General features: G+C 41.1%; 1 protein-coding gene across 1 annotated transcript in view; it reads right to left on the minus strand.

Moving 5' to 3' along the window:
* ADAMTS3 (ADAM metallopeptidase with thrombospondin type 1 motif, 3) overlaps nt 1-13,443 on the minus strand; it is a 413,898-nt gene extending 400,455 nt beyond the window's left edge. Inside the window, exons 1-2 of the mRNA XM_006896829.1 lie at nt 13,338-13,443; nt 11,855-11,882 (exon numbers count right to left, since the gene is read on the minus strand). Of these exons, the coding sequence (XP_006896891.1) occupies nt 11,855-11,882; nt 13,338-13,406 (97 nt within the window). The 5' untranslated portion in view covers nt 13,407-13,443. The remainder of the gene's footprint in view (nt 1-11,854; nt 11,883-13,337) is intronic.
* Nucleotides 13,444-13,660: the final 217 nt, after the last annotated feature.

Here is a 13,660-nt window from a genome sequence, read left to right on the forward strand (position 1 = left end):
CACAGGACAGAGCGGAGTTTAGGGCTGTTGTACATAGGGTCGCTATGAGTCGCAGGCGACTCGACGGCACATAACAACAACAACAACAAGGTTTATCTTATCCAAGCCATGATATTTTTAATTGCTTCCTATGCATCTGAAAATTAGATAATGGTAAGAATGACAGAAGAATTGATGCCTCTGAATGGTAGTGCTGGCAAAGAGTCCTAAATACCCTATGGACAATCAAAAGAATAAATTAATCAGTCTTGAAGGATGTGTAACTAGAATATTTCTTAGAGGCAAGGCTGGTGACACTTCAGCTTGCTTAGTTCAGGCATATTTTCAGAAGGAGTCAGTCCTTGGAGAGAGGTGTCATTCTGGAAAAGGTGGAAGGTCAGTGAAAGAGAAGACCTTAAGGAGATGGACTGGCACTGTGACTTTCACAATGAGCTTGAGCATGACAGAGATCATGAAGATGGAGCAGGATAAGGAAAGGTTCAGGTCTGTGGTTCACAGAGTTCCTATGAGCTGTTGTTGACTTGACACTTAATGATAATTATAAGAATTTGGGAAGGAAGTTTCCTCAAATTCTGGTAATAGCAGCCTTCTTTGAGGAATCATTTGAATCTAATCTAAGTAATCATTGTCAATATATCTCATCCAAGTAGTACAGCTGTGCTGTTGGTGTTAAAAACACTCATGATCTTACCAGGCAATCTGAATGGCTTTGCAAAGTAATTATGATTGGTATGAATGATTACAGATCATTACTGTGGGAACAGAGGTCATCTTGGGGTTTTTATTTAAATTTCTGAATAATCTTATAATTATTTTATACAAAGACAAGAGAATTCTAAATGAAGATAAAAATCAGTGAAAGTATGGGAAAGAAGTACTACAGGCAGGAATAAATTACTAATTATAGATAGTTATGTTAAATAATATCTTCAGCTAAGAAATCTAAGGCAGTTAACATCAACCATTAGAAAATTCAGAAGTCAGGTGCAAGCTACGTCAGAAAAGTCAAACGAATGGATAGAGACGCTGTGGTATATTCACACAATGGAATACTATGCTGCATTGAAAAACAAGGAACTCATGAATTAATTCACAAAATGTGTGACTCTGAAGGACATTATGCTGAGCGAAATATCTCAGTCACAAAAAGACAAAAACAGCATAATGCCACTGTCATAAAAGAGGATTTACGCAGGGATTGTGGGGAGACTGAGAAAGATGGGATAAACAGTGTATTCTGCTTTGAAACAGATGAGGGAGGGAGAGAACCATTTAAAAAGGATATATGATTAGATACTATTATGACAGGAGTCCAGAACGAAGGTAGCATAGTGGAGTGGACTTGGGGGAGGGATTGAATAACAATGAAAGAATTTTCTTTTACTTTTCAAAAAGAAAACCAAATTGGAGGGAGAAGTAGACAGCGAGATAAGTGCAACAATGAACAACTGAAAATTCAACGTCTATGTAAACTTTCATGAAAATAAAATAAAAAGAAAAAAGTCTATTATCTATATTTAAAAGGAAGAATAAAAGCTAGGCAGGTAAAATTCTAAATTTTACAAAGGATTCTCCTTTAACTTCTCCCCTATCACGCTCTCTGGTATTGCTGCTGTCAAACTGGACAGACAGACTCTAACCTTACCTTATCGAATTTTCTCTCAAGCCAGCAACAGGGCAAGCAATCTCAAGTAGCAGCACCAAATTAGTGCTGCTGAGTTCAATTCAATATGCCAGATCCCTTCTGAGCACAGAAAAACAAGCAGGCTTAATTCCTTGTGCTCTCAGAGTAAAAAGAGTCACAGGAAATTAAAGCCATGATAGCATAGCCTTAGTCATTAACCTTATTTGTATGGGGTCAATTAAACAAGAGTCACAAAGAGAAATCATTTAAGGAAATTGAGATCATAGGCATGTCCAGTAAAATGGTAAATTGCTTGTTTGGTCCACTTATTTCACAATAAATATGAGTACTGACTCACATTTAGATACCCCACAGCATTGCACAACTTACAGCTATAGCAGATACCAAGAATCCCTGCTCTACAATAGTAGAAATGATTACTGTGTGCCAAGGACTAAGTTAGTGACTCACCCAAAACCTTGAAAATCAAAGAGATGAACATGATGAAAAAGCATTTCTCAGTAAACTGGATGTCTGAAAGGACAAGATTAAGAACTTTATTGTGTAAAGCTTTAAATGCAATAGAATTTGAAACTAGGAAGCAGAAAACAGTAACGGAAAGGAGGCAGTTCCACACTAAAGCTTTCCAATCATTTTCCTTAAATGATACTCAGGCAGTCCCAAAAAGTGGGAGCAGCTTATAAAACAAAAGAACTTGGAGAATTCTCTGAGATTCTTCAATTACTATGGAACTCTGAGGATTTCCTAAACTGCATGTGTCCAAAAGCAAACCTCCTTTCCCAATCAAGCCAGCCAGCCAGCTGCCCACAGTTATGGTAAGCATCCTAACAAAGCCACATTCTAAACAGGGCTTCAAACCAGATCATCTCAGTTGTCCATTCCACCACCACCACCCCCCCCCCGGCCCCACCCCTGGCCGAAAAATGTCAGGTATTGTGAATCACAACCTACAGTTTTATAAGACCCTCTGGTTATCTGCATACTCATGCATACATAAAAATCACTGGGGATTGTTTTTAAAATATGAAATCTGATTCAGTTCACTGTGGTAAAAAAAAAAATGTACATTTCTAGCCCGGGATGGAGCCAGAATGGTTCAAAGCCCTAATTCTAAATCAGAAATGAAAGAACTTCCTAATATGGCACAGAAGTAGGTTGTTTATCACGTCTAACACATTTATACACATACACACACATTATATGTATATGCAGATAAAGACAGGTTGGTAGGTAGATCATTTTCTTGGGTAAGCAAAGAGGAAAAGAAAAAAATCAGGGTTAACAAAGTATCAACTAGTTATCTCTGAATGAATCATACCTTTTCACATACAAAGAGGATTTTTCCACCACGTGGATAAAGAAGGAAACGAACAGTAACTTATGCCATATACAAAAAAAAAAAATTAATTCAAAAAACCAACTCATTGCCATCTGAGTCAGTTCTGGCTCATAGTGACTTAGTGGTGGCCTAGTGGTAAGAAGCTGCACTGCAATCCTGAAGGCACACAGTGTGATTCCACAAGCTGCTTTGAGGGGAAAAGATGGGCAATCTCCTCCCATGTGATTAAGTATCTCTGAACACCCACTGGAGGGCCAGCTACTGGTCGGTTCCTACTGGACAGCACACAACAATACAAAACAGAACTAGTCCATGGGATTTACAAAGATGTAAATCTTTCAAGAAACAGAATGCCCCTTCCTTTTCCTGCACAACAAATGCTGAATTTAAACTACAGACTTTTTAGTGAGCTGCCAAGTCTCTACCCATCACGTCACCAAGGCCCCTTACTAGGCACTATATTAGTGACAACAACAAAAAACCCAGTTTTTAGCAAGTTGATTCCAATTCATAGTAAATCCACCTTGTGTGTTAGAACAGAACCAAGTCCTAGAAACATAGTGTGAACCAAAAGGTCAGCTGTTTGAATCCACAAGTTTCTCCATAGGAGGAAGGATGGGCAGTCTCCTCCCATAAATATTCATAGCCACAGAAAACTGATGAGCTGGAATTGGTAATGAGTAGAATATCTTTTACAAGCAGATCCAGGCCTTTCTTCTGAAACAGAAGAATTTATCTGGGTGAACCTGAACTTCTAACCTTTTGGTTAGTAATGGAACACTTAATCATCTGCATCACTGAAAAAAAAATATACATGTATTTTATATATATATATAAAATATATATATATATAAATTTATATATATAGATCTAGATATAATCTTCTCACATCATAAATTGTCTTCTCCTTAGCTAAAAACAAATTGTGCTGATCTAGAGAGCTATAACACATTAGATACATATTTCAAAATTACTCCCCAATCTGGACACTAAAGAATCCATGTGATTCTTTATATAAACGGAACAAAAACCTGCCAGAAAAAATCTATGCTGTTAGAATTTAGGAGAGTGTTTACCTTCAGTAAGACGATGGTGATAAGAAGCTGTAATAAGGACACTATATAGGAGTCTGGTGGCCTAATGCATAAGGAGTTGCTGTATATCAACCCAAAGGTGAGAAATTCAAATCCACAAGCTGCTTCATGGGCAATCTCCTCTCATGTGATTTATAGCCTCTGAAAACCACTGGACAATCTGCTATGAGTCAGTTCCAACTCAATGAGCACATAACAACAGTAATGTTCTCTTTATTGATCTGTGTATAATCTGCAGATTATTTTAAAGGTCTAAGCCTTCAGAAGAGATCCTATCATGCTAAGCACTAGAGAGTAAAGAGCATTCTGACTTATCCAGATTATAGTGACCTACACAAACACAATGTCCTCTTGGTAAGAATCTGTGCTGCAATCCCGAAGCCACAGGGTTCAAATCCACCAGCTGCTCTGCAGGGGAAGGAAAAGCAATTTCCTGTGTGGCAATCTCCTTCTCTGTGAATGTCTCCCACTGGAGGGTCAGCTATGAGTCAATCCAGACTTGTTGTTATGTGCCGTCGAGTCATTTCCGACTCATAGCGACCCTACGCACAACAGCCCTAAACCCTGCTCTATCCTGCGCCAACCACACCGCCTCTGACACACCCATCCCGATTACCCCAGTCACCGAATCAATCCATCTCATAGAGGGTCTTCCCCTCCTGCGCTGTCCCTCCACCCTTCCAAGCATGATGTCCCTCTCCAAGGACCCGTCCCTCCTGGCAACATGTCCAAAGTATGTCAGACAAAGCCCCAGAATCCTTGCCTCCAAGGAGTAGCTTGGTTTAATCCTCTCCAAGATGAATCTGTTTGTTTTCCTGGCAGTCCATGGGGACAAAACAACAACACATACACATTGGAATGTACGATGAGGTACATATACCACAGAGTCAATGGAATACAAACAGACATGTTCCAACATGTAGAAGTAAACCTAGGTGCGCTCAAAAGTCTGTCAGGCTATTTGGAGGATAGCTGCTTGACCAATTGAATTCAAGAGATCCATATTTGTTCTCATTCTTAAGAAAGGTAATCCAAAAGAATGTGGAAAATATCGAGCAATACCATTACTACCACAAGCAAGCAAAATATTGCTAAAGATTATAAAATATGGCTGGAACAGTACATTAACAGATGTGGTGTTATCCTAAAAGTTGGCTTTTTTCAGCCATGACAGTTAGCCCCCTTTGTTCTCCAGCTACATTAACTGCAAACACATTGTCTTGCAAATCATCAACAGTTTTGGGACCAGGATTTAAAAAAAATAAAAGTGCTTCTCACACTGGGAAGCAAGACTTGGGATGAATAAGAATTAATGGTGCCAAAACTTGATGGAGACTGGAGCAAAACCCTGATGAGAGAGCAAGACCTTAGCGGTAAAAAGACTGTGGCATTGCTGTAGAGATACTGTGACAAGGTGTAAGTAGAAGAGCTCAGAGATAAAGGCCAAAGTTAAAGATTTTTGCGGTTCTTGCCCTATGCTTAAAGTAGAAGCTGACTTATAACTTCTATGAGGCAAACTCTACTGGATGATGTGGATTTGACTGCTGAGCTGACACTAGAGCCTAGACTAATTGAGGAATTAATGAACTTGGACCTATTTTGGGTGATATTCTTTGCCTCCACCACTCTCCAATTCACATCCCTAACAAATCCCATTCTCAGTACCACAGCTGTGAGTCAACATTGAATAAATGAGCTTCTTGCTCTTGATGTTGCTCTAGAGGCACCACAGGACTGAAACACAATTTCTTTATCTGATTTCTACTTGAGGAAGTAAGGGACTATGCTATTCTTACTCATTCTGGCCCTTTCAGAGAGATGTTCACAGCCCCGTGCCCCCATGTCCTAATTTCTTCTCCTCAGACAATGGAGAGCTACCAGAAGTTCTAAGTGGATTTTGTTGGTGTTGATTGTCATCAAGTTGAGCATGACTCATAGTGACCCTATGAAAAAAAGACCTGGAACTTTTGTACAACTATAATCATCTCTCAAAGTTCATAGTTTCCAGAGGCATGTTGTTTAGGAAGTGGATGCTACACCTACTTCCAAACTCATCTTAAATTGAAATTGTCCACCATGGGCAACTGTTATGCCACTTGACACCTCAATGGCACAAGGTCCAGCCTCACAGCAACCCCAGATTGCTTCAGTACAGCATATTGACAGAAGAGTGCTGTACAACTCAGAAGAATGCTCCTCCAAAATATAACAACTTACTTTTAAATACAAAGGCCCTCCACGAGGTCTTGTTGATTCTAAACAAGAGGCTTAAATAAAACAACCAATGTAGTATGTTATTGTTGTTATGTGCCATTGAGTCACCTGCAACCTATGGCAACCCACTGTACAGCAGCTCTGAACTCTTCCCTGTCCTCAATCAGTCTCACTAATTCTGACACATCAACCCCCATTGCCCCAGATACTGCTTCAGTCCATCTCATTCTCTCCTGCACTGTCCCTCCAAGCTTCCAAGCATGATGTCCTTCTCCAAGGACAGGTCTATTCTGGCCAAGTACCCAAAGAGTGTGAGACATAAATTCAAAATCCTAGCCTCCAAGTAGAAACTTGGTTTCTCGTTCTCCAAGACAGATCTACAGCACCAGGGATACTACTGCTGATATCTAATAGATCTGGAGTGAAAGCAGAGAATACCAGAAAAAAATGCCTATTTGTGTTTTACTGACCTATTCAAAGGCATTTGACTGTGTGGATCATAACAAACTATGACTAACATTGAGAAGAACAGGAATCCCAGAACATTTAATTGTACTATATGAAACCAATATCTAAACCAAGCAGCTATAGCCTAAACAGAACAAGGGAGTACCACATGGTTAAAAATTAGGAAACGTGTACTTCAGGGTTATATCCTTTCTCTATACCTATTCAGTCAGTTACTGTTGTTAGGTGCCGTTGAATCAAGTACAACTCATGAAAAAAATATGTTAACCCTGTTCTATCCTGTGCCATTTCCACATTTACTGACACACAAAAACCCACTGTGGCAGTCACCATGTCAATTCACCTAGTTGAGGGTCTTCCTCTTCTTCGCTAATCCTCTACCCTTCTTATGTCCAAAGTATGTGAGGTGCAACATCATCATTCTTGCCTCCAAAGAGCACTCCAGTTGACTCCTCTCCAAGACATATGTATTTGTTCTTTTGGTTATCCAAGGAATGTTCAGAGCTCTTCTCCAATATCACGGCTCAAAGATATTATAATTCTTCTTCCACCCTTTTTTATTGTCCAGCTCTCAGATGCATAGCAAGTGACTGGAAAGACTATGGCCTGAATCAGACTGTCCTCAAACTAACACCACTGCTCCTCAATAATTTGGAGAGGTCCCTAACTGCAGATTTTCTTAGTGCAGTGACTTCCTTATTTCCTGACTGCTGGTAGCAAGGGTGTTAATTGTGGATAAAGCAACAGTTTCAATCTCCTCTGCATCCATCATGATGTTGCCTATTGGTCCAATGGTGAGAATGTTTGTTTTCTTGACACTGAGATGAAATCAATTCTGAAGACTGCATTCCTTGATCCTCTGCAACAAGTGCTTCAAGTCCTACTCACTTTCAACTAATCAATGTACAATTAGCAAATCATTCAAGAAGCTAGACTCTATAAAAGAATGCGTCATCAGGATTGGTGGAAGATCCATCAACAGCCTGCATTATGCAGATAACATGACCTTGTTTGCTGACAGTGAGAAGAGCTCTGTGTTTGCTGCAGAAGATCAAAGACTACAGTCTTCAATATGGATTGCATCTCAACATCAAGAAGATGAAAATCTTCACCAAGATAAGCAACATCATAACAGATGGATAAAAGTTTAAAATTGTCAACAATTTCATCTTACTTGGATCAACAATCAACACCCTTGATACCAACAGTCAGGAATCAGGAAACATATTGCACTGCGCAAGTTTGCCAGAAGGGACCACTCCAAAGTAGTACTAAGAAGTAATGTTAATTTGAAGACTTAGGTGTATCTGATTCAAGCCACAGTCACTTCAATAACTTACTATGCATCTGAGAGCTGGACAATGAGTAAGGATGACCAAAGAAGAAATGATGCTTTTGAGTTGTGGTGTTGGAGAAGGACACCGAATATCCTATGGACTGCCAAAAGAAAAAATGCAGCCTAAATGCTCCTTGGAGGCAAAGATGGCAAAGCTTCATCTCACATACTTCAGGCATACTGCTAGGGAGAGGTTATTCCTTGGAAAAGGACATCATGATTGTAAAAGTGGAGGATCAACAAAAGGAAGAGTCTCAACCAGATGGATTGGCATAATGACTGCAGCAGTGGGCTCAAGTACGTCAGAGATGATGAAGATGGTACAGGATAGGGCAGGGTTTGACTCTGTTGTTCATAGGATCATTAGAAGTTGAACTCCAGCCCAAGGCACCTTATAACAAAAACACACAGACATTTCTATTTCTGGATCTTAGGCATGCTTATCAGTTAACGGCTATGGACTCCCCATGGTGTTCCATGACACACAATTTAAGGCAGTTGTGCATTTTCCTCATTTCTAAAATAGGTTGTCGCTGTTGTTACTGTTATGTGCCATCAAGTTGCTTGTGACTCATAGTGACCCTATGTACAACAGCCCTAAACCCTGCTCTATCCTGTGCCAATCGCACTACCTCTGACACACCCACCCCGATTACCCCAGTCACTGAATCAATCCACCTCACAGAGGGTCTTCCTCTCCTGCGCAGTCCCTCCACCCTCCCAAGCATGATGTCCCTCTCCAAGGACCCGTCCCTCCTTATAACATGTCCAAAGTATGTCAGACGAAGCCCCAGAATCCTTGCCTCCAAGGAGCAGCCTGGTTTAACCCTCTCCAGGATGAATCTGTTTGTTTTCTTAGCAGTCCATGGTATATTCAATACTCTTCTCCAGCACCACAACTCAAAGGCATCAATTCTCCTTCTATCTTCCCTAGTCATTGTCCAACTCTCTGATGCATAACAAGTGATTGCAAAGACCACAGGTACAGTAATATCATTACTTCACAGTGCAGTTGTGAAAATTAATGACATGACCATGACATCACATGCACACACATACATGAAAATTAACACTGTGTCTGGCCCATAGAAAATACTCAGTTAATTGTAACTATTCTGCAGTAGCAGAAACAACAGGGGAGGGGGAAAGAGAAAGAATGAAAACTTTTCTTCTGAAAGATGACTTTACATATATCACTTGCCAAGTTTAGAATTTACAGAGACTAGTAATCTGCCAAAATGAAAAATTATCTTTTAAAGCAACCTAAGAAAAATGTGTGTATGAGAGACTTTGAAATATAGTCTGGCTTCTTGCCAGATGACTTTCAGCTTTTTGGAACAAATTTAGTATTATAAACAGCTTCCAGAAAAGAGCACCAGCTTTGGAGAGACCCACTACAAATTAATAATGTTCTGTGAACCTCATTCTCCTCATCCATAAACTAGAAAGACTAATTCCCACACAGGGAACTCTGATGGCGTAGTTCGTAAGGAACTGTGTTGCTAGCCCAAAGGTCTTAACTATCTATCTAGAGGTTTGGATTCAATACAGCATCTTGTTTATTGTTGTTTTAAGAATATCTACTTGCCAGGTGAGACTTAGATGTTATTTTCAAAGAGGCCTAGCAAGTATCCTAGACATTAGTGATTTTTTTTTTTAAAGATGGACATTCAAAGCAAGGGAATATTTAACAGAAAAATTTCCATTCACTATATTTCTATATGGATTATATGTCAGTATCAAGGTAGGGAGAATCCTCATCACTGAACCAAATGGCAGCATCATGATCAATGGGGGAAAGACTGAAGTGATACCAATTTCATTTTACTTGGATCCGCAGTCAACATTCAAGGTATGCTGCAGTCAAGAAATCAAGAGGTATTGAGGAAATCTGCTTCCAAGTACCTTTTTAAAGTGCTAAAGGGCAAGGATATTTGTTTAAAGACCAAGATGTACCTAAACCAAGCCAAAGTATTTTTAACTGCTCTTTATGCATCTAAAAGTCGGACAATGAATAAGGATTACAGAAGAATAACTGATGCCTTTATTGCAGTGTTGATTAAGAGTACTGAATATTCCATGAGCTAATCAAAAGAACCTATTGGTCTTAAAGGAAGTAAACCAGAGTGCTCTTTCAAGGCAAGGATAGTAATCCTTCATCTTACATACTTTGGACATATTTTCAGAAGGAGTCAGTCCTTACAGAAAAAGATCATACTGTGAAAGCTAGAGGGGCAGCAAAAGAAAGGGAGACCCTCCACAAGATGGACTTCCACAGTGACTGTCACATCTTTCTCCCACAGGGCTGCTGGTGGATCCAAACCTAAGAAAAACATCACCTTTGAATTAGCAGTGCAGCTTCCTATAGGCTAAAGGAAGGATATACATACATATATGAACCATAAGTGCCTGTTCATAAGTAACTACAAATTCAACTTTAAGACCCACTTTGGAATGAATTTCATTGTAACCTGGAGACTACTTATACCTACCAGAGATCTATCTGTACATAGTCAAATTGGCAACAAACCCCAAGCCCTTTGTCATCCAGTACATTCCAACTCATATGAGACAGAGTAGAATAGAACTATAATGTAAGGTTTCCAAAGCTATAATATTCACAGAAATAGGTTTTCACATCTTTCTCTTTGTAGGAGCTAGTGGGTTCCATTTACCCTTACCTTATCACACTTTTAACAACTGAGTGAACAGGCCTCCTTGACTTGTCCGTCAAATCCACTGTGGGTCAGTCAATATTAACTCATAAAGGTCTTCCATTGGGTTTTTGAGGCTGTCAGTAAATCTTTACAGAGGAGACTGCCCGTCCTTCTCCAACAGAGCAGCTGGTGGATTCCAACTGTCTGCCCTTTCAGTTAACAGCCCCGACACTAAGCACTATGCCACCAAGGTTCTTTGACTTGTCCATAGGCCAATCATTGCCATCAAGTCAGAACTGATTCAGAGCTGACTCTTGAGTGGGTTTTGGAGGCTGTACCAGTTTAAGACATGTTTGGAAGCAGGAGTGGCATCCACTTCCTAAACAACATGCCTCTGGAAACTCTATAAACTTTGATAAATGTCAATAGTTATAGAAAGGCTCCAGGCCTTTTGTTTATAGGATCACTATGAGTCAGCAATCAACAACAAGTCGCCCAGGAGCTGACTGTCCATCCTTCTCCAGTGGAGCCACTGGTGGATTCAAACCACTAAATGGGTGCCACCTTCAGGTTACTCATAAATGCCTACCAGCAAAGTCCACCTTTAGGAGAATTTTTACATCACTGTAACTCAGACTAGGGAGCTCTGGTGGCAGAGTTAATAGTAAGTCGAACCCAGAGGCTGCCAGTCTTGAGTGGTTCTAAGTACTCAAAGGAGAAAGATGGGAAGTCTCTTCAAGTTGTGATTTAGTTACAAAAATCCATTAAAGTTTCATTTCAGTCAGAAACCTACACAATGACAGTGAATTTGAGGGTTTGGTTTTATTTGGTTGTGGGTTTTGTTGTTGTTGTTAGGTTGGGGTTTTTTTGGGGGTTAGGTGCTTTTTTTGTTTTGGGTTTGTTTTTTTTTTAAGATAACTTAGAACTGGAGAACACAGAATCTTCAAAAAGAGGAACAGAAGAATAGACATGTTCTTGAACAGGAAATTATTTTTTAAAACACCAATAAAATAAATTTCAACAACAGTATTTTGCTGAGCTTATTTTATTCCCCACTTTCTATGAAGATAAGAGAGGTATTTGAAAAAAAAAAAGCCTTACCTAGTTTCACCATTTCTTCATCACCAGCCTGGAAAAGGAGGGGGAGAGTAAAAAAACAAAAACAAAAACACAACTGTTACTAGGTTTCATCTTATCACTTCCTCGGTTTTATTTCTACCATTAATGTTTTTCAGGAGTTAGCTAATCAGGCGATGCTGCAGACGGGCCTGGTGCCTAAGACTGCATCTTGGTTTATAAAGGTTTCTTGTAATAAGGCTTGAGCCAATTCAATAACAATTTGGGGAAGGGAAAGGGAATTCACCGGTTTTCATTTAACAATTTATGAAGCAAGCAAAAAGAAATGTGACACTCAATACTCTTTTCTGGAAACCCCCAATATCAAGTTAGGATTAGAAACGAAAACCTCTGGTTTTATTTGGGGGGAGAAGGGGAGGGGGAGCGGAACTTAAAAGGCAGCCTGATTCATGGGAGTTGAGGTCAAATATCAACCCCATGGTCCGATCACGCATGCCGAGCAGAAAAGTTACAAAAACCACAGAGAAATCCTCTACCCTAAGTCCCTTAACAGGAGGCCTGATTCATGGGATTTGAGGTCAAATATCAACCCGATGGTCAAATCATGCATGCAGAGCAGAAAAGCTACAAAACCCACAGAGAAATTCTGTACCCTAAGTCCCACTGGCCATGTACTGGTGTGATTTACAACAGAAGGCTCGCCCTGAGGAGCCTTCCACAGGATTCTTCCAGAGCATCAGCCTTCACCTAGAGTCTCCAAAGGGTGGGGGCAGGGCCCAGAAGAAACAGAGCCGCACTCAACTTCGCTTTAAAAAGAGGAGGAGCTGTGCAGAGGGGGAGGGGAGAAAGGCGGCCCACTGCTCCAGCCTCAACCCAGGAAAACGCAAGGCAGGAAACATCCCCAGCCCCCCCTCCCCAACTGTCAAACCCCAGCCCTGCCGCAGTCCTCCCAGGACACGTGTCTGCTGGATTGCTACCCCGTCCAGCCCGAGGACTTCCTGAAACCCCCCAGGCTCCCGCTTTTCGAAAAACCCGTGAGTCAGTTACAGGCGCCCGGAGGAGAGGAAGCCCCAGGAACCTCCTCCGGCGGCGGCTACCCCAGCTCTGGGATCCTGGACCCAGCGTCCAGAACTTTCATTCAAGCATCCAGACAGCCCTGCAGAAAGGGGAAACCCAGATGGCCCGGCGAGGATGCAAAGTGGCTGCAGTTTGTTACCAGTAATTGTTAGGGACGCCGCGAAGTGGTGGAGCCCTAGGTGTGACAAACCCGGGCTCCAGCAATGCGAGTCTCAGGCTCCGGTGCCCTTCAGACCCCCGCCCCGAAAAAGCCTGCACTCTGCATCCAGCCTGCAAATCACTTTAAGGCATAAGATAACAGGGAAGGGGGAGACGGGGAGAGGAAACAGGAGGGGGAAAGGGGAGGAACTTTTTCGGGAAAAGGTTGGGTTTGAGTTTGGTTGGGTTTTGTTTTTTCTTTTTTTTTTTATTGTTATTATTTTCCACTTACTTGTCCATCAGCTGAAGTCCTAACCTCTACCAGAGCGGCTGCTAGCAACCAAAGTGACAGGAGAACCATCACGAGTCGAGTTCACTTTTCAACTCCTGGGCAAAGCAAATGCCCAGAGCAAACCTCCCCCCCAAAATAAGTTTCTTTTAAAAAATAAGAAAAATGCGGAATAAAGAAGAAGGAAAAAAAGGTCTTCTGTGCTTTGCTTCAATGAAAATGAAATCTGAGCTGACGGGCCCCTCAGCTCGGCAGTTCTTTCCACGTTCACCTTCTCACCCGGTCCTCCCAAACGGGGTGTGCAAGGAGCGAGAAGGTGCTGCGAG

Source organism: Elephantulus edwardii, unplaced genomic scaffold, assembly GCF_000299155.1.
Source record: "Elephantulus edwardii isolate Elephantulus edwardi_28Jun2011 unplaced genomic scaffold, EleEdw1.0 scaffold00192, whole genome shotgun sequence".
Taxonomy (NCBI): Eukaryota; Metazoa; Chordata; class Mammalia; order Macroscelidea; family Macroscelididae; genus Elephantulus; species Elephantulus edwardii.